Source organism: Lactuca saligna, chromosome 6, assembly GCF_052625555.1.
Source record: "Lactuca saligna cultivar CGN05327 chromosome 6, ASM5262555v1, whole genome shotgun sequence".
Classification (NCBI taxonomy): domain Eukaryota; kingdom Viridiplantae; phylum Streptophyta; class Magnoliopsida; order Asterales; family Asteraceae; genus Lactuca; species Lactuca saligna.
This window is the reverse complement of record NC_136422.1, coordinates 10,449,627-10,473,398: the sequence shown is the minus strand read 5'-3', so window position 1 is coordinate 10,473,398 and position 23,772 is coordinate 10,449,627. Positions and strand designations below refer to the sequence as shown.

General features: G+C 31.3%; 1 protein-coding gene and 1 long non-coding RNA gene across 2 annotated transcripts; one reads left to right on the top strand and one right to left on the bottom strand.

Annotated features, from left to right (window-relative positions):
- Positions 1-426: 426 nt before the first annotated feature.
- LOC144999814 (uncharacterized) lies at positions 427-2,548 on the bottom strand. The gene is made up of 2 exons (XR_013661009.1): positions 2,002-2,548; positions 427-772 (listed from the first exon to the last, which is right to left on the bottom strand). It is a non-coding gene; the product is annotated as an uncharacterized LOC144999814 (long non-coding RNA).
- Positions 2,549-19,025: 16,477 nt separating this feature from the next.
- LOC145001350 (Serine/Threonine-kinase) lies at positions 19,026-19,779 on the top strand. The gene has a single exon (XM_078960723.1). It carries the CDS (start codon positions 19,099-19,101, stop codon positions 19,588-19,590), a length of 492 nt encoding a protein of 163 aa, XP_078816849.1. The 5' UTR covers positions 19,026-19,098; the 3' UTR covers positions 19,591-19,779.
- Positions 19,780-23,772: the final 3,993 nt, after the last annotated feature.

Genomic DNA, 23,772 nt, shown 5'->3' with positions numbered 1-23,772 from the left:
ATATACCGAGCATGAAAGACTCCGTGGTTGACGTGGCAACGAGAATCGTTCATGCACACCACCCCTATACACCGTTATCCTTCATCTTCGTTGTCGATTGTGGTGGGCAGGACGAAGGAGAACGCCCAATCATTCTCTTCTCCTCTCTCTTCGTGGTTGTGGTGAATATCCCAGTTGTTTGGGTGGTTCGTGGTTGTTGATTTGGAAGCTCTCCACGACCCTTGCTCGTGGAGAGCATTACGGATGACCTTATAAAATTCATGTCAATTTGGTTTAATAAGTAAATGTGCTTTTCACTTTTTTCAAAATATGGTTTTGACCTAAAATTCGGGTGTGAATAGCAACACCCCACCTAGACCCGATTATCTCTGTCTTTGACCACGTCCGATTATAGAGACCGATTAGGTATAAACGTTATCGTGGGAGGACCGCCAAGCGCCTAGACGCCGATTAATCGGCCGCCTAGGCCGATATTTACAACACTGATATATATATAAATTTGGACTTTTACATAAAAGCTTAACACTTTGACCTCAAAACCCACTAGCATTTTCCTACTAATCTTTTTTTTTTTGTGTAAAGGTTTTGGGATAGTGAAAAATATAATAATAATAATAATAATAATAATAATAATAACCACACAAATGTACACTGTCTGTACACTGTCTGATGATGATTTAATAGGGATCTTTTGTAATTTACAAATAGCTTGCATATGCATTCCCCTCACTTGTTTGTTCTTCAAGAAGCTTTTGGTCATTTACCTACTTGCCTACATGATATATATAAACGCAACAAATAAGTCAGCATTGACCAATCTACCATATTAGATTATTGACTAAATTACAGTTTTAGTCTATAGTTCTTATTCTCACATAGTTTTTGTTCTAAGTTTTAAAAAATTGATATAAAAATGTAGCACAATATGAAAAGTTTTAGAACGCATCATGCTTGGTTACTTTTTTAATACCATTACCATTACAATTTTATATGTCAAACAAATTGGATCAAAATTAAATTATTATGAATAAAGTAAACAATTTAAAGACGAAATAATGTTAATTGGGCTTGTAGATGCAATGATAAGAAGATAAGGATTCTTAAGAGAAAATTGTAATATATTATCATTTAACTTTACATTTATTTTTGTTTTATGTAAAGTAAAAGGAGAAAATGGGCAGAAGAAGAATTATATGTTTAAATGAGAAAAAAAGGAAACAAATGAAAGGCTTGTATGCTTAAATGAAATCATTGCAGCTATTTCTTATATCCAAGTAAAATTGATATTGTTGCAGTGACCTCATTCATTTCATATATAAAATGGAATAGTTGATGGTCGTAACATTTGTGGTACAAAGATATAGGCTGTTTGAAAAGGATGATGACATGTTTCAGTATTAAGGGGTTACATAGGCTTTTAGTTGTTGAGATGTCATCTAAAATTTTGGAACACCCTAAAAATCCACCAAGAGCAAGTATATGTGCCCTGATTCTCTCTTTGTAATTTCAGGCGGTACCTTTAAGAAGCTCCTAAGCAGTTGTTCTTTATCCTCTCCAAGATACGGATTTATGTTCACATAATTCTAACATGGTTGAAGCATTTTATCGAGCAGTTGGTGTGTATCATGAAATTTTGTTTTAAATCTCAATATCAAGACGAAAAGGACTTATGGTCTGATTGTTGTGTTCTTTAGTTCTTCTTAGAACACAGGTCAGGTGAGTAAATTTCCCCAATATTCCAGACATGATCAACAAATCAGTTGCTTCTCACTTGGTGGGAATGCTATAGCCATAATGTTTAAAAAATAAAATAAATGAAAGAAAAGTCGTTAATGAAGTAATGGTAGTTATCGGAAGTCTAATGTTATCTTTATATCCCTCTTTTCTCCGTTTTTCTTCTATATTTAGACCAAGGGAGGCAACACGTTTAGAAAACCAAAAGAAAGCGTACTGTAAACAAAAAAAAAATGTACTGCATGAAATTAAAAGGTTAGGGTTTACCTGAGAAAACCAATTGAAGCATCTGTTATGAAAAAAAAAATCCTTGAAATCTTAAATTCCAGCAAGAGCAAACCAATCGGAACCTGACCGTTTGTTCTGAATGGTTAACTGGAGTCTAAACTCTATAAAATGAATAAATAAATTGAGAAATATACAAATTCTAGAGGCAGGACGGCCATTAGTTGCTTACAATCGTTATGAATACCTGAAACAAAGTATCGAATATGTGGTGATAAGAAGAGCAAGTTCTAATATCAGAAACAAATTAGAGAAGGCAAGCGGAATACGAATTAGGTGGAAAAAGAAAGAGTCGATCGAAGTCGACGTGGCTCCTTTTTCAAAAAGAAACAAAAGATGGAGACGGTGGCTCCTTTTTCCCATTTCCAGCTGTTGTTCGATTCACCCTCAATCTCTCACTTCGTCTTTCCCCCTTCCCTCTCAATTTCAGGGTCGTGAACGAAGCAAATCCAAATAATTACAGAGTGAGGATTAGGCATACAAATCGAACTTGAAAACGCAAACCCATTTTTAGTCCTTGAAGACGCAAACCCATTTACCCTTTTAAAATATCATAAAAACCGATTTTTATATAAATATGACTCTTTTAGTCCTTGTAAAAAACCGTAAGTGTCATAAAAGTCTCAACTTTTTGTTTATTTGTCAAAAATGCCCCCTTTACCAGATTTTGTTTAGATATTATCAATGTTTTAGGAAATATTTTAATTGATTTGAGATTACAATTTAGTTTTTACATTTAACACTATAATTGATAACTTATAACTATTTACAAAATAGTCATTGGATTTTCTTTAAGTTTAACTGAAATTTCCATTTAAGTTAATACTTTAATACTGTATTTAAATTAATAATTTAAGTATTTTATACAAATTATTCAAAAGTTATGACTTTAAACTGACAATTTAAAAAATAAAATATCAAAACTAAGTAGAAGTAAAATATGTTAATTTAATATTCAAGTTTAGTTAATTTTAGGATTACAATTAGCGTTTTACATTTATTTAAAATTATTAACCAATGTATAATCATTATTAGAAAAAAGTTGAAAAGTAACGAGAGTTTCAAATACATGCGGTAAAATGAAAAATATATCTTTGAGATTTACATGGAAAATTTAAAATATTCATGACTTTTAGTTGGTTACTTTTTTGAAGCGATACAAAACAAACGATAATATTTAATATATCTAATTAAATATTATCCGTATCATGGTATATAACATATGATCCCTAACATCTATCTAATCTTATATATATATATATATATATATATATATATATATATATATATATATATATTAATGACTAAACACAACATACAACAATTGTATTAAAAGAATCCAAAACCAAGAAAAATATAAAAATAATTAGTATATAACAGACTTACAAATTAAAAGCTATAACGTAATAATATATATCGAATGCCATAAGACTTCAAACCAACACAAAAACCTTTAAGGTTGTTTTCTTTATGAAGTTTGTATGTGATTTGTATGGATGTTTATCCAAAAGATTGATCTTTTAATAGTAAATGTTTCATTAAGTGCTTATTAAACATAATATAAGTTATAAAACCTTTAAGTATTAAATCATTATTAAGAAGACTTTTGACTTGTATTAGTTAAAAGATATGAGTTTCAAATGAATGTGGTTTGAGCAAATATGCTTCTATATATTATTGGGAGTTTCAAATGCATGGGGTTCAAGGAAAAATATTAGCTTTATAAGATATATTAGACGAATTCTCGTGCGTTCCGCAGCGTAGGTTTAAAATATATTGTTAAAATGTTGAAAAATATATGTTTAAAATGATTATATTATTGACGTTAACTTTGACATAATATTGTGAACAATACATCAATCCACATTCCTCAATAATGAAATTATAAATAATTATCTATTTAATATTATTTTTAACAATTTTTATGATTGATTAATTTAAATGTTTACTTATGCGATTATTTTCTAATTTCAATAATGATGTTCATTTAAAATACAATTTATTTGTTGTTAACGTTATGTAATTTATAAATTGATTTTATTATCATTTAAAGCTATTGTTCTTTAGTTTTAAACTATTTATTATTATTATTAATAAGTTAAAGAAGACTTTTAAGAAACTCTTAATACTACTATTAAAATGTAAAACATACACTAAATAATAAACTGATAAGATAGATAATTTGCATTTCAAAAGAGATTTGCATGGATAATATGACATATCCATGATTTTTATAATTTGATTTTATTATTTATAATTATGGTTCATTAGTTTCAAAACCACTTATTATTATTAATAAACAAAAGAAAACTTTTAAAAGACACTTTTTATTATAATTAAAATGTTAAACATATACTAAAATATAAAGTGATAAGATAGACAATTTACATTTTAAAGAGATTTACATGGATATTATGTATAATATTGCATATCCATGATTTTTTTTTATTAATTATTACTTTGAAGCAACGCAAACATACAAACATATATATATATATATATATATATATATATATATATATATATATATATATAATATTAAATTAAATATTATCTATATCACTTTCCATAACATATGATTGATAATATGAATCTAATCTAATTTACATTAAAATTTCAACCACAACATACAATGATTGTTTTAAAAGAATAATTAAACCAAGAAAAAAAATTTGTATATAACAAACTCTCAAATTAAAAATTTTAACATAATAACATGGCTCGAAAAATTTTCAAAGCCCTCAAACCAACACAAAACATTTAAACTTGTTTTCTTTGTGAATTTTGTATGTGATTTGTATTTATGTGTCTAGTCAAAGAGAATTACATTTTTATACTAGACTATTAATTAATTGCTAATTAAACATATTTTATAATTATATAAGTTATAAAAACCTTTCATGATATTTGATTAATTACTTTGAAGGTGAAAAGGTGTGGAGGTTTCAAATGCATGATATGCTTGGAAATTTATGTGGGGGTTTTGAAATGCATGAGGTGATAGGAAAAAAGCCTCCTTTATAAGTATAGTATGATATAAATTATAAAAATATCTTTATGAAATATTTTAGTTCAAATGATATTAAAATTTAGTTTTTGCATTTAGCACTACAATTTATCACTTTTAATTATTCACAGAATATTCTTTGGGTTTTTAAGTGAAACTGAAACTTATATTTAAGTTGACACTGTAATATTATTTTTAAATTAAAAATTTAAGTATTTTGTCCAAATTGTTCAAAAGTTGTAGCTTTAAACTGATAATGGTTTACATATAACAACATATTAAATCTAATAAATTAAGTATAATATGTTAAAAGTTAATGACATAACTTTATAAGTAGAAGTAAAAATATTATTTTAATATTAAAATTTAGTTTATTTATGATTACACTTTATGTTTTATATTTATTTAACCTTATTAACAAACTTATAATTATTATTAGAAAGACACTACAATTTATCATTTTTAACTATTTACAAAATATTATTTGGGTTATTTAAGTTGACTTATAATGTTATATTTAAATTAACAATTTAAGTATTTTATACAAATTGTTCAAAAGTTGTAGCTTTAAAATGATAAAGGTTTACATACAACATCATATTAAAACTAACAGGGTAAGTATCATATGTTAAAAGTTAAAAATATAACATTGTAAGTAGAAGTAAATATATTTTTTTAATATTGAAATTTAGTTTATATATGATTACACTTTAGGTTTTATATTTATTTAACCTTATTAACCAACTTATAATCTTTATTAGAAAGAAATTGAAAAGTCATGAGAGTTTCAAATGAATGTGGTGAAAGGAAAAATGCTTCCTTTATAAGTATAGTGGACGAATTCCCGTGTGTTGCACAGTGTACGATTATATTGTTTAAAATCTTGATTTTTATAATTGGTATTTAGTTGTTAGGAGTTACTATGACCAAGTTAATAAAATTCATCAGCGTCCAGATTAAAACGCAAGATTTTCAATCTAAAAGAAAAACCTCTACTAAGTGGGTTAGTCTTACATTGACATTTAGTTAAATATACATTTCAGTTTAGGTTTTATATTTAAAAATATACATAATTTTTAACTATTAGAAAATTTGTCTTACGATATTTTGATTTATGGTTGTGATTTAAAACCATTTTTATTTTAACCAATAAGTTATATGTATATATTAGGTTGAAAAAATGAAAAGTTGGTTTGAACTTAGACTAATAATTAATTTTAATGTATTAAATAAATCAAATTAAGGAGGTTAAAGTGAATGCTTTAATTAATTTTAAAAAAAAAAACGAGTATGTTTGGTTAATTACTTGAAAGATCAAGAGTTTTGTGTAACTTTCAAATGAATATTTTGCATTAATATGACATTTATTATAGGGATAATGACTTAGGAGGGTAATAACGTTTCATGTTTGTCCATTTTAGGTCCCTAACGTATTTTTTGTGCGTATTACACCATTAAGGTTATTATAACCGTTTACAAATAGTCATTTTAACAGGAAGAAGCCGGTAAAAGGATTATTTATAAACGGTTATAACAACCTTAATGGTGTAATATACACAAAAAATATGTTGGGAACCTAATATGGACAAACGGGAAATGTTATTACCCTCCTAAGTCATTATCTCATGAAACTATAAACCCCTATATTAAATTTTTACTTTTTAAATAAGAAACTTGTAGGTCTTGAGGTTGGTAGTTTGGATGTTTTTAACCTTGGCCTTCTTTATAAATGGAAGTGGCGGTTTCTTAATGACAAGGGCGCTCTTCGGGTTAAAATTATCAAATTTTGTCATGGGGAAGGTGGTGGTTTTTCGGAAGATTCGAGAATAGGAATTGGAGGGGGTGTTTGGCAAAAGATTGTAGGATCCATTAATCACCTTCATGAGAATGGTTGTATTCCTTCTAATTACATGTATAGAGTGGTGTGGGTGAGACTCAAACGAGGTTCTAGAAGGATGTTTGGTGCTTGGATATTCCTCTTCGGGAGTGGTTCGGGAGGCTCTTTGCTTTGGCCTTTAATCAATATGCTCGATTAAGTGAATAATGGGATCCAGAGGGATGTAATTTTCATTGGCGCCGGGGGATTAGAGGAGGGGCCAATGAAAATTACATCCCTCCGGATCCCATTATTCACTTACTCGAGCATCTTGATTAAAGGCTAAAGCAAAGAGCCTCCCGAACCGCTCCCTAAGAGGAATATTCAAGCACCAAACATCCTTCTACAAGATAATCAAATTGGGTCGATTCAGCCCCTATTCTAATCCCCCGACACCAATGAAAATTACATCCCTCTGGATCCCATTATTCAATTACTCGAGCATCTTGATTAAAGGCCAAAGCAAAGAGCCTCCTGAACCGCTCCCTAATAGGAATATCCAAGCACCAAACATCCTTCTAGAACCTCGTTTGAGTCTCACCCCCACCACTCTATACATGTAATTAGAATGATTACAACCATTCTCATGGAGGTGATTAATGGATCCTACAATCTTTTGCCAAACACCCCATCCAATTCCTATTCTCGAATCTTCCTAAAAACCGCCACCTTCTCCATGACAAAATTTGACAATTTTAACCCGAAGAGCGCCCTTGTCATTAAGAAACCACCACTTCCATTTATAAAGAAGACCGATGTTAAAAACATCCAAACTACCAACCCCAAGACCTATAAGTTTCTTATTTAAAAAGTAAAAAATTATTTTAGGGGTTTATAGTTTCATGGGATAATGACTTAGGAGGGTAATAATGTTTCCCGTTTGTCCATATTAGGTCCCCAACGTATTTTTTGTGTATATTACACCATTAAGGTTGTTATAACCGTTTATAAATAATCCTTTTACCGGCTTCTTCCTGATAAAAGGACTATTTGTAAACGGTTATAATAACCTTAATGGTGTAATACGCACAAAAAAATACGTTAGGGGACCTAAAATGGACAAACAGGAAACGTTATTACCCTCCTAAGTCATTATCCCTTTATTATAAAATAAAAACCAAGATTAGTGAATAACTAAAAAAATACACATTTTAATAATATTGGCATTGATATTTCTTATTAGGTGTTTGTTTTATAGTTTCAACATTTATTATCATTTCTATTATTAATTATTAAGAATTTTTTGTAGGTTTAAGTTGTGGAGGTAGCTTGTTCGAGCTATGTGTTTCTTCATAAAAGTCCAATTATTATTTTATTGCAATTAATGTGTTTGACTCCTTACTGTGTTAATGTTGATTTAAGAAAATCATTGCATTGATCATTTTCAAGAATATGAAACCTGTGAATGGATAACAACAATAGAATTAAAAACCAAGAGATACAACTTGTACAACAAACTTACAACAATTAACAACGGTAAAGGGTAAAGTTTCTGGCATCATCTTTAAAAACATCAATACATCATCTCATTAAAAACTACAAATTTCCTCATAAAGCGATAAACTCGTCACCTCATTAAAGTGAATTTCTACATCTCAATATGAACTTCAACACACAAACTTGCATATTGTGAAAAATGTCAGGTAATCTTGAACTTAAATATTCATTAAATCTCGGAGTGTTTATAAATAAGTTCAACAAATTATGCATATCACATTTCAAGCAAAGTTAGAATCATAAAACTTGAAGTTAAATCCTCACCATTGATTTCTTCATTCACCAATTTAGTTTTACCCACAATAATATAAACATATAAGAAATGGATGGCGTAGAGCCTTGCCTTTCAAAAAATAATTGGTCGTACCCGTTTGCTCAATAAATTATTGCATGTGTCAATTTTTAAAATAGATATTAGAAAGTTCTCAAATGTAAGAGCTACTTTTATTCACGATTAAAAACACAATATGTGAACAAACCAACAAAAAAACCAATTGTTTTGATTAAGAAAACAAAATGCATACCTTGCTTATTATAGATTATTGAACTTCAATATTATATTGACAACATAAGACTTTCATTTACACCAAAAAAGAGAACAAATGATCACTAATTAGACAAAAGAAGTACTTTGTTTTTGTTTATGATATTTGTTTCTATAGAAATAAGTATTTATATGTTAACTACAATTGTATGAAGGGGATTTCAAAAGTCAAATTAAATCCTATAAGTTGAATAGTCTTGGAAGTTTCAAATGAATGAGATTCATTACCTTGAAGGTGAAAGGGTGTGGGGGTTTCAAATGCATGAGGTGTTGGCAAATTTTTATAGGGGTTTCAAATGCATGAGATTCAAGAAAAAATGCTAGCTTTATAAGTATGTATGATGATGTATGATAATGATAATGATATAATGATATAGATATAGACTATGAAATGATAATGATAATGATAATGAAATGAAACTTATAAAAGAATTAATCCAATTTTATAAATAATGGAGTAGATCAATGTGGATTATTTTAGAGTATAAAATTTAGGTAAAAGCTAGTCAAATTCGGTTCAAACAACCTAAAGGTGGCGTTTGGTAGATGAGTTGGATGGAACAGGACAAATAATTTGTATAACGTTTAATAAGACCGGAACAAAACAAAACAAGTTGTGTTGTTCGGTAACAATAGAACAGGACAAAACAAAATGCTAAAATGACCATATTACCCTTTTACAAAGAATATCAATAATGACTATTTAAGTATATACAACATGAAGTGGGCAATAACAACACAAAATTGACAGGTACCAAACTGGGCAGCAACAATTTACGTATTTTAAACACCCAAGAACCAATAAGCATCTCTATCATAAATTGGGCATAAACAAAAGCTTAGAGATAATTTCATCAAAAATGGAACAAATTATCAAATTGACAAAGGATATTTAACGAAGATAAACTAGGAATGAGGACATAAAAGAAGGTCTTGGAGTTTTTTAATGTAACGACCCAATTTTTGTCGTCCAAAATTTCATTTTTAAAACTTTACTTAGAAAACACTAATAATTAAAACATTGTTTAATTAAACCATTTCAACTCTAAAACTCAAATTTGAAATCCATAACATGTAAACAACCAAAATATCAGAGTATCAATCCCATAATAAACTCATAACTGCGGAAACAAGAGTGTGTGTGATATGCAGCTACCGCGCTGGCTCCTTTCCCTTAGATGAAGAGGTACCTGAAACCAAAACTGAAAACCGTAAGCACGAAGCTTAGTGAGTTCCCCCACTGTACCACTTACCATATAATCACATAACATACATAAATTTTCAGGCATATCTGGGTGGCTGACCTACCCCTTCGGTCCTCTCGACCGGATGCTGCCTAGCATATCTGGGTGTTGGCCTCCCCTTCGGTCCTCTCGACCGGATACTGCCTAGCATATCTGGGTGTTGGCCTCCCCTTCGGTCTTCTCGACCGGATACTGGGGACTATTTCACCCCCTACTACTACCACATAACACATATATCACATAGTATATCTAGCATGGCTGGGCATCACCGCCCCTTCGGCCCTATCGACCGGTATTCTGGGGGACTATCTTCCCCTACTATCACTAACACATAAACATAACACAGGTAGTAGCAACCCTAGATGAATATCACAAAGACAATCATCTAATCATACATCTCCTATTGGTGGGCCGGCATTGTGGCCTTAGACCACCGCTACTTGAAGGTAACTCACCTCAAAGTAGTTGCTGAACTGATCGGAAACTGACTGCCTACTGCTGCTGCTGCTCCAGACGTCCTCCGGCTATAAATCCCACAAAACGATCGGTCAAACACTGCTATATGTTCTTAGGGTAAAATGACCCTTTTTCCCTTGACCAGGTTGAAATCCAAGTCAAAGTCAACTTCCCGTTGACTGGACTCGCTGAGTCCGCGAGCAACTCGCCCAGTCCTTCCCTTACTAATCCGGTCCCACTCGCCAAGTCCCTCTCCCCACTCACTGAGTCACCCTTGACTCACCACTCGGGACTATGGGGCCAACTTGAGTATCGACTCGCCGAGTTTGAAGAACAACTCGGCGAGCTCCAGGCAATCTTCATAGGACTCGCCGAGTTGTTCATCCAACTCGCCGAGTCTAAGACCATCTTCATAGAACTCGCCGAGTACGACTTTGGGACTCGCCGAGTTCCTCGACCCATTTTCCAAATAGGCCAGATTTGAGACATGCAATGCTTCAAAACCACAGATCTAAGGTCCTAGAGCATGTTTACCACGTAAAGTTGCAAACTTTACGTGCATGCACGGCCCAATGAGCTCAAACATGCAATTCCAAGCTCTTTAAGAGGTCCTACACTCAATAGGGACCTCAATCATCTCAACCACAGAGACTTTATGCTACTAGGATGTCCTAAAGGTCCAAATCCGAAGTCCTTGCAGAACATTAACCATAAACACATAGAGATTTAGGTTCTTAGGGCTTAAAACCTCTTTTAGGGACAAAAAAGGGGGGTTCAATGAACTAAAGATCAAGGTAGGAACTTTTCTACCTGAATAGAAGCCCTTCACAGAGTATATTCCGGATCTTCTTCCCTTCTTGCACTCTTCAACCTTCTCCTTCTTCTCCCAAGCTCCAAACCACCTTCAAAATGCTAAAAATCACCCACAAGGACACAAAGGGGGCTAGGGTTTCGTTCTACAGATCTCTGGGAGTGCTAGGGGTAGTGGAGGCTGGGTTAGATCATTTAAATAGGGTGCAAACACTCGGGTTAGGGTTTCAATCCAAACAGGGTCTACTTGCCGAGTCCCACGACCCTACTCGCCGAGTAGCCAGAGTTGATCCCGTGACTAGACCTGCTTCTACTCGGCGAGTTAGTCCTTCAACTCGCCGAGTCCAAGGTTAAAATGCAATTCATAAGGAGAGTTAATACTCAAGAATACATACGAGGAACCAGGTGCTACAAATCTCCCCCACTTATTTTAGACTTCGTCCTCGAAGTCTGCTGCTCGATCCTAAAACAGCTCGGGGTAATGCTCCATCATTTCTCCCACCGGCTCCCAAGTCCACTCGGACCCCTTTCGGTGCTGCCACTACACCTTCACTAACTCCTCCTTCTTGTTCCTCAGATCCTTCGACTTCCGGTCGAGGATTGCGATTGGGCGCTCAATGTAATTCAGGCTGTCATCAACCTGTATGCCCTCTAATGGTACCACCACTAAATCATCCACGAGACACTTCCGCAGCTGGGAGACATGGAAGGTGCTGTGGATCTGGCTGAGCTCGGCTGGCAGATCCAGTCTATATGCCACCTTGCCCACCCGGGCTACAACCCTAAACGGACTAATGAATCTCGGGCCCAACTTGCCCCGCTTCCTGAATCGAATGACGCCTTTCCAAGGCGACACCTTCAGGAGAACCATATCCCCGACCTGGAACTCTAGGTCTGATCGACGCTTGTCGACGTAACTTTTCTGCCGACTCTGCGCAGTCTGCAGCCTACTCCGAACCTGCTGAATCCTCTCGGTAGTCTTGAGCACCACTTCGATGCTCCCCATAACTCTCTGACCAACCTCTCCCCAGCATATCGGGGTCCTGCACCTCCGTCCATACAACATCTCGAATGGAGGGCGGTCGATACTCGCGTGGTAGCTGTTGTTGTACGAGAACTCAGCCAAGGGAAGATAAGTATCCCAGCTACCACTGAAGTCTAGCACGCATGCCCGCAACATATCCTCCAGAGTCTGGATGGTCCACTCGCTCTGACCATCTGTCTGCGGGTGAAAAGCGGTGCTAAAATGCAAACGAGTACCCAACTCGTCATGAAACCTCTTCCAAAACCTGGAAGTAAAACGCACATCCCTGTCCGAGATAACAGATACTGGCACCCCGTGCCGCGCCACAATCTCCCTAATATAGATGTCGACCAATTTCTCGGCCGAAATGCTCTCCTGAATCGGAATAAAATGAGCACTCTTGGTCAATCGATCCACGATGACCCAAATCGAATCTACTCCATGCGCGGTCCTGGGAAGCTTCGTGATAAGAAGAGAAAGAGAAGTCGAATCACGAGGGACCAAAATGCTCACCTTACAATACTAAAACTACAGAAAGAGAAGTCGAATCACGGGGGACCAAAATGCTTGTGGGATAAGAAGAGAAAGACTCTTGAATCAAGAGAATTGTGCAAGAAATATGAGAGCCCAAGGCTCTTATTTATACTAATTGAATTTTCAAAAACTACCCTCCATAATTACTTAATGACCTTTTAGTTATATAAACAACTAAACACCCCTCTATAATACTATTTTAAATGGATTTAATGATATTTGTACTAAAATAATGTCGAAAGAACTCAACATTAGTCTTATAATGACCGCATCGTCGATACCTTTCTAATGATATACACATATGTGTATATATATATATATATATATATGTGTGTGTGTGTGTGTGTGTGTACGTATATATGATTTATACTTTCTTTTAATACGTAAATATGCTATTATAATTTGTAACTCATTCATACGAACTCCGTTTTTGACGTTATTTATATCCCCGTGTAGGTGGAGATGTACTCTACAACTTTCGTTTAGACTCCGTCGGCTAATTTTGACTTTATTTTTAAAGTTATATTTTTAACAGGTCGGGACATGATTGTTCCGTTAAAATCTCATAACTTCTTCATCCGATGTCTATTTTTGTCTGTCTTTATATCATTACGCTACTAATAATGAGATCTTTGATTCTTGTTTAGGTTGTGTCGGCTAAAAACCGCTCAATCTAATACTCGAACTTCAGGCTGTACACCGCTAAGCCGAAACTTCGAAAAATCATAACTTCCTCATAAGAAGTCAGATTTGGGCGTTCTTTTTATGGACGCTCTCAGGTTAACATATTCTATGACTTTCATTTAGATTACTAAGGCTAAAAGAAGTTCTATCATAAATTCACTATTTGCGTCTTCGCGGTGTCGTACCGGTTCCGTCGCTAAACTTCGACGGGTCATAAGTTCTTCGTTACAACTCCGATTTCGGCGCTCTTTATATGTACGAAACCCTTGAGACATATTCTACAACTTGGTTAAGATTATTTATTCTAAATAATCTTTTGTCGGAAAGTCGTTTTCGACCCCTATTATCTCTAAATTGACTAGCCCGGATTTACGGGCGTTACAATTATCTCCCCCTTAGGATGATTACGTCCCGGAATCATCAACGAAACAGGACTCACATGATGACTCCATACGTTATCTCTTCATCCTAAGTAATAACCGTAACTTTGATGTTTCTTCGAATGAGTATCTAACTTTAAGACTTCCTGACTGCAGGTGGTGCCCGATCTTGGACCCGCTCTCTATCTCATGTTAGAATTCCAAATCATTATTGTCATGGTGCGATCTAAAACTTTATTGGAGACTCCTTCTTTTAACAAACTTAAGATAAGTTTCTTCCTTCGATTATCATAATAGACCGATGGGTCATGTTCTAATGACCTCCCATCGCATGATGCATCGCTTGGACTCAGGTCTTTTAGAGTCAAAATCCAGAACAGACTATACCTTCCTTCATGTTCTAACCACATCTTAAAAGGTAGCATTTCTAGCTACAAGCAACCTTTCGTGATACCTCTATTGATCGCTTTTTATTTCAATCTTTCGTCTTAAGTTAGACGCTACATTGAACTTGATTCGCCAAACCACATAACATACTCAACATAATCGGACTCAATTGATATGACCACTAGGGTCGGAATAACAATCATCTTCTTAGTCATTACTGAAACGATGGTAATGACATACTTGAATAAAACAAAATCAGTTACTAGCTTATTGGTAACCTTGTGACTTTCCCCAATCCAAGAATTTGGTATTCTTACACTTGTAATAAGGATTAAGAATTGTGAAATAAGCATCATTGGAAATGTGTTTAATTGATATGTTTCACAAATAAAGGACCATAGACAAACATATTGTGCATGCTTGGAGCATGGCATGACAAATGTTTTTAATTCAAGTATTAAGTTGATTACTCGAAACATTATACAATGAATAAAGTCTGATTAATATGTTGATTAAATTATAAGTGTTTTATTTATATTCAAAAGTTTTGAGACCATAGTTAATTAGATTATTCTTGTGTTTCACTTCGCATGTTTTACTTCCCGAATAACTAGGTTATTCAAACATCCACGGTCGATCAAACTTTGGAAGTAAGTAGTGAATTAAGATTGTCATGAATCCGACTATAGATTTTTTAAGTGCTTAGACATAGTAAATGTTTGCTGCAGTGTTCATGAGTACTTCTAAAATAGGAATTTGAGTATTGGATTAAACCCACGTTCAGTGAATTACTTCATGGATTTTATCACGAGTAATTTAGAGACGATAATATCTTATATTCTTGAAATAGAGACACATGAGTTTTTGTTTACGAGTCAGTTATGCATTGATAATACATAAACGCATCAGTAACTTTATGCTGCCACATCAGCTTGTTACTAGCCACCTTACTATCACGTTATTTTTGTCAAACGAGATCCATGACATACCATTTTTAAAGGGTAGGTCAGCTTGAAAAAAACACTTACATTCACACACACACACATTCTCTCTCTCTCTCTCTCTCTATCTATCTATCTATCTCTCTCGTATACATACACATTAGCATAAACATGCCATTTGAGTTTGCCATTTTATCATACTATTTTTTAGGGGTGATGTATGCCATTCGGGACATACAAACAGAGCGATTTTTTAATTTTTTGAAGGCCTAGTGCGAATATAAAATTGATTACATGAAATCAAATTGAATTTATCAATCTAGAGAGATCAAACTAGTAACTTATAAAAATAAAATATATATTAAAAGAAAGATGTAAAAGTCAATGCAAAAGCAATCGCATTTCATTTATTTATTTAAAAGAAAGATATAAAAATGAGATCTGAGGGGATCGAAACAACGCCAAACAGAAAAAGAAAGTTAATGACAATCGCTTTGGCCCGTAGAGCTCCTGTAACTTTATCTATTTATTTGAATACTATTTTATATATATATATATATATATATATATATATATATATATATATATATATATATATAGGTTCATGCGAAAACATAAATATCTTGCGAAAATAGATTTATCTTATAAAAATCAAACACATGTACTATAAAAAATAAATTTATTAGCAATAAATTAAAGATAATAAGTTTACATTGGATCGTGTTATGATAATATAGATTTAAAAACGTTTTTAACAATTACTTTTTTTTCACATCCTTAACCATTTTTAAATTCACGTTTTCATAATAAAAATGTCAAAAATCATACTTTGCTAATATGAAATAATTTCTCATCTATTATCGACTATCATAATGTATTTCTAAGTTTGGATGAATTATTGTCTAAAATATAATGTTGAGCTGGCACAATCTCATATGTTTTTCTTGTTTTCGCAGATTATTTGCATTTTTCGCATTAACCTTCCCATATATATATATATATATATATATATATATATATATATATATATATATATATATATATATATATATATATATATATATATATATATATTCAGGTTTATATATATATTCCGAAAATAATATTTGAAAAAAAAATCGAATTTTTTATTTATTTATTTTTCAAACAAAAAATGTTTTTATTTTTGCTACTAAATGAGTAGCTAAAACTGCATCTCACATATTAATTAGATAATTTTTGCTAAAAATCGGACCCTATTTTTTCGGAGCCCTGTGCAAATGCACTTTTTACACACCCTTAGGGCCGACCTCATACAAATGCCAAGCAAATACCACCTTACTCCCGAGCCTTACAAAAAGTCTTTAACTTAGCCTTAAAATACATTAGGACTAATATTATGAAAGTCCTAAAATTTTAACGTGTAATTGGAAAAAACCTTAATATATTTTTTTTATTATTGCTTTGGTCACAACTTTCTCGCAAAATTATCACTCTAATCCTGTTAACAAGTTTCATGGTTAATTTGGTTAATTTTTTTGCAAAACCAGGCCTAAAAAGTTCAAATTGAATCCCTGAGGTTTGCAAAAAATTACACCACATGGTTTTTTAAGTTTAATTTTCGTTTTTTGTAAACTTTATTTATTTTCATTTTTTTTTGTTTTTTTTTTATAAATATATATACATTTTTTATTTCTTTTTTATATACTTTATTTATTTTCATTTTTTAACTTTATTTTTCAACATTTTTTTCTTACCTTTTGTTTTCTATTTTTTTTCTATTTTAGTTATTTATGTTTTTTTTTAATGTTTTTATTTATTTTGATTCAAGTAAACAAACTTTAATTTAATTTAAATTACTATAACAAGTTTTTGTTTATAGAGACCGACTATTATTATATTTTTTTTTGTTCTTTCTTTTAGTCTATTATCAAATTGAAAGATATTATCTTCAATTTAAACTATTAATATCACATATATAAATATGTTTTAATTTGCAAGTTATATAACACATTGAAACAATAATTCTCAATAAACAAACTAATTTTTTAATTTTCATTTTTTCGTAACATAAATATAATAACACTAAAGAAAAAAAGAATAAAAAGAAAATAAGTTGGACCAAAATTACAAATATAAACATAACTATATTATTTGCTTGAAAAAAAAAAATACAAAAACTATAAATTATCAAAATTGTAATACACTCTAATATATTAATACATTTTACATATTTCGGAAAAGGTCAACAAAAAAGTTAAAAATACAAAAAAAAAAAAAAAAAAACAAATAATTGGAAAACAAATAAGAAAAAATAAATAAACAAAAAGATGAAAAAATTAAAAATATAATACGAAAAGAAAAATGAAAAAAAAAACTATAATATACTCTATATATACACTAAAAAATAGAAAACTAAAAGTAAAAAAAATCAACTGTTGAAAAGTAAAGAAAAATGAAAATAAATAAGTGTATATAAAAAAAGAAAATAAAATGTATATATTTTTATAAAAAAACCCTAAAATAAAGTATACAAAAAACGAAAAATAAAATTAAAAAAATCATGCTATGTCATTTTTTGCAAACCTCAGGGACTAAATTTGAATATTTTAGGATTGATTTTGCAAAAAAATTAACCATGAAACTGGTTAAATGGGCTAGAACGATAATTTTGTGAGAAAGTTATGTCGATAGCAATAATAAAAAAAATATTATAGTTTTTTTCAATTTAACGGTAAAAATTTAAGGTTTTTATAATATTAATCCAATACAGCTTTCACAATAAATACGGTGTTTACACATTTTCAAAGCTGTCACAATAAATGCCCTATTTACACATTGTCATATTAAATAAAGATGTCACGGAACTTGAACACCAATATTATTAGAAAGATGTCGACCATAAATTTAAAAGAATGCATAAGGTAACACCCATCGTTCTTGCGCATCAAACATTAAATGCCATCACCAACGAATTCAAATTCAATTAACTAACATATGTACAACTCATTCATGTCAATGGTCTGTATTCCAAGGTCGTGATCTCTAATGCTCTTTTTGTTTTCACACCTACTCAGCTCACAATCTAATCTCAATACAAAAAAATACAAAAGGTCAACAAAATACTTCCTTTTTAATTAATTAAAAAAGGTTTAAATGACAATTTAGGGGATATTAGTCACTAGTGTGACCATGTTATTTTTGTTGCATAACGATATACTTTATTATTTTTTTTTATCAATATATACCATACATTTTAGGTTATTATCTATAAATATAAAATTACATTCGAGTCATAATAATAATAATAATAATAATAATAATTAATATATTTAAATTTTGTTAGTAGTATATTCAAAATAACAATCATACATTAAAAAAAAAATTCTACTAAATATTTTCTACCAGGTACGACTATCAACTAAGTTTGTCTAATATTTCATACTGTATATTAATCAAAACCTCTCAAAAAGGTAAAAATAAAAGATTGACGCTTTCTTTAAAGTAGAATACAATGATTATCGTCAGTTTGTAATTTGATTATTGGTGTCCTCGCGTACATCATTCATTTTATATAACTAACTGATTATGTAATCAACTATCATTTAATCATATCATAAGAAAGTAAAACCATGTATTTTCTCTCTCCTCCATCTCTCTATATAATTAATTTTCAAGGACATGTACTCTTCTTCTCCTTGATAAATTTTGAAGAAATGGAAAGTGGAAAGATGGAGAAAGTAACACAAACCCCGCAAACCAACCCCAAACGTGAATTATGGGACTGCGAAAGCTCTCTTTACGACTCTTTTGAACTCAAATCTTTCAAACGACAACTTGATTCTGCAATATCCTCCAGGACCATGTCAATGCCCCACCTCTCCTCCTCCTCCTCCTCCTCCTCCTCCCTCCGCCACCAAGTACCACCACCTTTCGACCACAAACCCACCTCCAAGAAACCCTTCAGACTCAGTCGCTCCCTCAACAAGCTCATCCGATCAGTTTTCCGGCCTAGACATAACCACCATACCTCATCAAGAGATGGAGCTTTTTACGTTTATGATACTTCTAGTGCTCTCCACACCATACCAGAGGTGTCAGAGACCATGCCAGAGTTTGATCGGCTTTCACCCGACATGAAGTTATTGATCACAAGAACAGGTTCTGATCGGTTTATGCCAACTTCTCTTGGTATATCATGTGCTTGACAATAACAAAGATTTCATTTTCTACATGTTATTAGGCATAGTAATTAGTTCTCTTGTTTTTAAAAGGTTTAATTATATGCTCTCGTGTGTATATAACCATGTATTATACTTTTAATTATAAGTTTACTTTTAAATAGTATGTAATTACTAATCAAATTCTTGAATATAGTACGGATGTATGTTTTTTTATGAATGAAAAAAATCAAAATAGTTGTTGATCAAGTCAAATAATGTGGTATGAACTATATATAAAGTAGGTGTGTTGTATATTGTTGATGTGTTTTGACTATATTGATATACGGTCACTTTTATCGTGCTAAGCCTGCTTAGGTTTGTGCTTATGGAGTTTCATAATTATTCTGTCGATGTTCATCACTAATAAAAACCTTCAATTTCTAATTAAAATAATTATGTGTACAACAACTGTCATTTCTAAAATAAGTTAGATATCAATTGTGTATTATCACTCTAAAATAAGTTAGATATCAACTGTGTATTATCACTGATTTATTGGCGTAATGCATTTTGGGAAACTTTTCATTTTTTCAGAAACTTTCAATTTTTTCAATACTTTTGTGTTGGTTTAGGTTTCTAGTTTAATTAGTAAAAATAAAGATTATTTTTATGTAATTTTATTTAGTATTCCTAGAAATAAAGACCTTGTTTAACAGGTAATTACAATATCTTTTCTTTCCTATTATTCTTCTGTTTCCTATGTTCTTTCTTTCCTCTATTGCTCTCGACTTGTACCTCGAGAATGATTCCCAAGGTAACATCAGATTATTACCTTTTCACTTAATGACTTGGTATCAGAGCCAACCAAGTTGTTCAGTTGAAACCCCACCATGGAAAGACCGAAGATGCACTATCTTGTGTTAACTAGGAGCAACTATGTGACATGGGAATAAATGAAAGTCTCCTAGTAAGCTCGGTAAGTATGAGATGGAATTGAGCCTAAGTATCCAAGAACCCAGTAGGTGTCAAGAAGGACAAAATGACAATGGTTGCTATCCTATAGAGTTTTTGATCATATACGTGTTTTTGAAAAACTTATTTACTCAATAAGTATATTTTTAAACATATTTACCATATAGGGTTATTTAGTATATTATTTTAGTTTTTAATGATACTTTGCTTTTCCTTCTTTCATATCCATACCATCGTGGATCACAAAATAAAACCATTTTAAATGTATTCTAAACTTTTATATGTATTTTAAACTTTCACTGTAATTAATTATTTATTTATTTAATATAATCTTTTTTTCCATTTTGCTTTTAATGATTTTTAGTTGTTTTTTACAAACATCATTATAAGTAACAAATCTTCTTATAAAAACCAAGAAACAACTTTTAAAATTTAGATTAACCAACAACTTTTTAAATTTAAACTAACAAACATCATCTCAAACTAGAAAAATTCATAAGCAAAATATTTTAAGTACAAACCCAACAATCGTTTGTTACCAAAAACAAAAGAAAATAAGAAACATTCCAAATAACTGTGGTTCGATAACCACAATCTGCAAAATAATAATAATAATAATAATAATAATAATAATAATAAGATATAAAGTTACACGAATGAACCAAAAAAATGTTGAATGTCTTAATTTACTTTGGTTTAGACGGACATTTTTTTCGATTGTAACTACTTTGCTTACAAATTCCATAAAAGTTCGCTTTTCTTCCTTCTTTAATGTCAATTCCATTTCGAAGTCTTGTTAGTGGGTTCAGTGGGTTGAGAGGGAATGACTCCCTCCTCCCTAAGAGTGTTTGGTATACATTGTTTCTATTTAAGTTCATAATTTGTATCACAAGGCTTACTGCAACTTGAATTTTTTAATTACATTGTTTTACCAATTTATTCTTTAATGTTTGATGGTAATCAAGTATGTTAAAGGTTAAAGATGAACTTCATCAAAAGCTAAAAACTAACAATACGAGTATTAAGGATTGCATTTTTTTTTTATTTTTATAATTGTATAACCTATCAATATTGGTAAAAAGTATTCAAGAAAACCAATTAAAATTTGAATAGTTACAAAATAAATTGATATGTAAATTATAAAAACTCATTGAGAAAATAAAAAATTAGTATATAAAAATACATAATATGATACATTAATGTGTAAATTATAATGATATTGTTTTAAAAAAATGTTTTTTCTAAAAAGATAAATATTATGAAAAAATATTCATTTATATTTTATTGTTTACTACAACCAAACAAGAGAATTGATTATGGTGTATATTTCTCCAATGAATTCTATGTTATACCAAACATTAGAATCAATTCTCTTTCTCTAATTTAATTATCTTTCTCCATTTCCATTATTTGGTTCAATTCTATTTCTATGTACAAAACGCACCCTAATAGTAAAAGTTGAAGGAAATTGAAAGTTGTTGTCAAAGGCATCTTCATCATCTTCTTCTCCTATGCTATCTTCTTCAAACGCTTCATTTGCATCAACTTCATTATCATTTGTTATTGCATTGCTTGCAACAACAACTTGGGAGATTGTATAGAAATTCTCATTTTGAACAATGTTTGAGATGATATTAGCATCCATCTACCAACAAAATACCAACAAAATATAAAAAATAACAATCAGAACAGAAACTAAAACTCAAATATTCAAGAAAATCTAATTTAGTTTAAACAAATCTAATTTCATTCACTGAATATTCAAGAAAATCTAATTTAGTTTAAACAAATTTCGTGGAATGGAATCTAATTGCGTTCATAGAAAATCTCAAATACTCACAAATGTAGACAATAAATCGTAATTGTGGTGGAAGCTATTACATTTGGAATCAAAAGTTTCAGTAACAAAAACAAAATAGAGAAACAATCGGCTATTGAAGATTAAGGTTCAAAAAATCAAACCTGTGATGGAAATTAAAAAAAAAATACAGAAATCGAACATTTAGGTGCAATAGAATCGGTTCTTTAACTCAAATAATCGAACTGATTGAGATTAAGGTTAAATTATCGAACATGTGATTGAAGATTTCGAACTTCTTGAAGTCGTTACTGCCAATTGTTTCTCTATTCTGTGAAGTTGCTACCGCCGACAGCCTTGGAGTCGTCGGAGACGAAGGTCCTGCCGGAGAAGAAGGTCTGGCCGAGTGCGTTCTTCCTATCAATCGGGTGAAAATCACGTTAGAATGAATGAGAGTTAGGGCACGGTTGTTGTTTTTTTTTTTTTACTGAATTACCAAAAAACTCATTATAGTAAATATGTTTAAAAGTACACCCATTGGGTAAATATTTTTTTCAAAAACACTTAAATGGTTAAAAACTCCATCCTATAAGAGATTATTGTCGATGGCGGAGAAGCAAACGACAAAAGAAGTGTGCAAAGGCACAATCTCGAAAAGCTGAATTTAAAATTCTAACCATGATAGAGTTCGAGTCAAATGATTTTTTTTGGGAAAAAAAATCAACAACATTGTAATTAATATACAAACGTTGGGTGATACCTTAAATGAAACATATGTGGTCAAGAATATCTTATGAATCATACCCTCAAATTTTGTTTAGATCACATTTATACCATCGAGCAATTTTCCGATCTTGAAACCATGTGCATTGATGAAGTAGTTGGAAGACTCACATGAGATACGCATTAAAGTGCATCATTAGATGAATGAGAAAAAAGTTGATCTTAACTCGTGAAGAATTGTCCAGAACGAATCTTGAAGCAAATGGACGGGTAAGAATCAATGGAGCAACTCAAGCAATTGTGGAGGTCAAGGAAGAGATGGAGAAAATCATCAAAACTGAGGTAATCATTTGCAAAATCAATCTCAACGTCATGGAAAAAAACAAGATACAATGTTATAATTGCCAATATTACATGCATTATGCTTCTGAATGTAATAACCACGAGGAGAAAGGAACCAAGACGTAAATCTAACCCAATATCACAATGATGTTGAACGAGACTTGTTACTCACAAGACACTAAATATGAAATCATGCTAAACTTAGAAAAATAAAACCCAAGGATAAGATGGGAAGATGAAGTGTCAAACCGGTTTAAGATATGGTGTCTTGACAATTGCGCTAGTGACCACATGACCAATGCAAGAGTTAAGTTTCGAAAACTTGATGAATCAGTTAAAGGTTTTGTCAAGTTTGGCTATTGTTCTAGAGTTCTAATAAAAGGAAGGGATTC

What these genes read in the sequence shown, in the direction of transcription:
- LOC145001350 (XM_078960723.1), top strand. Translation starts at nt 19,099, where the DNA reads ATGGAAAGTGGAAAGATGGAGAAAGTAACACAAACCCCGCAAACCAAC.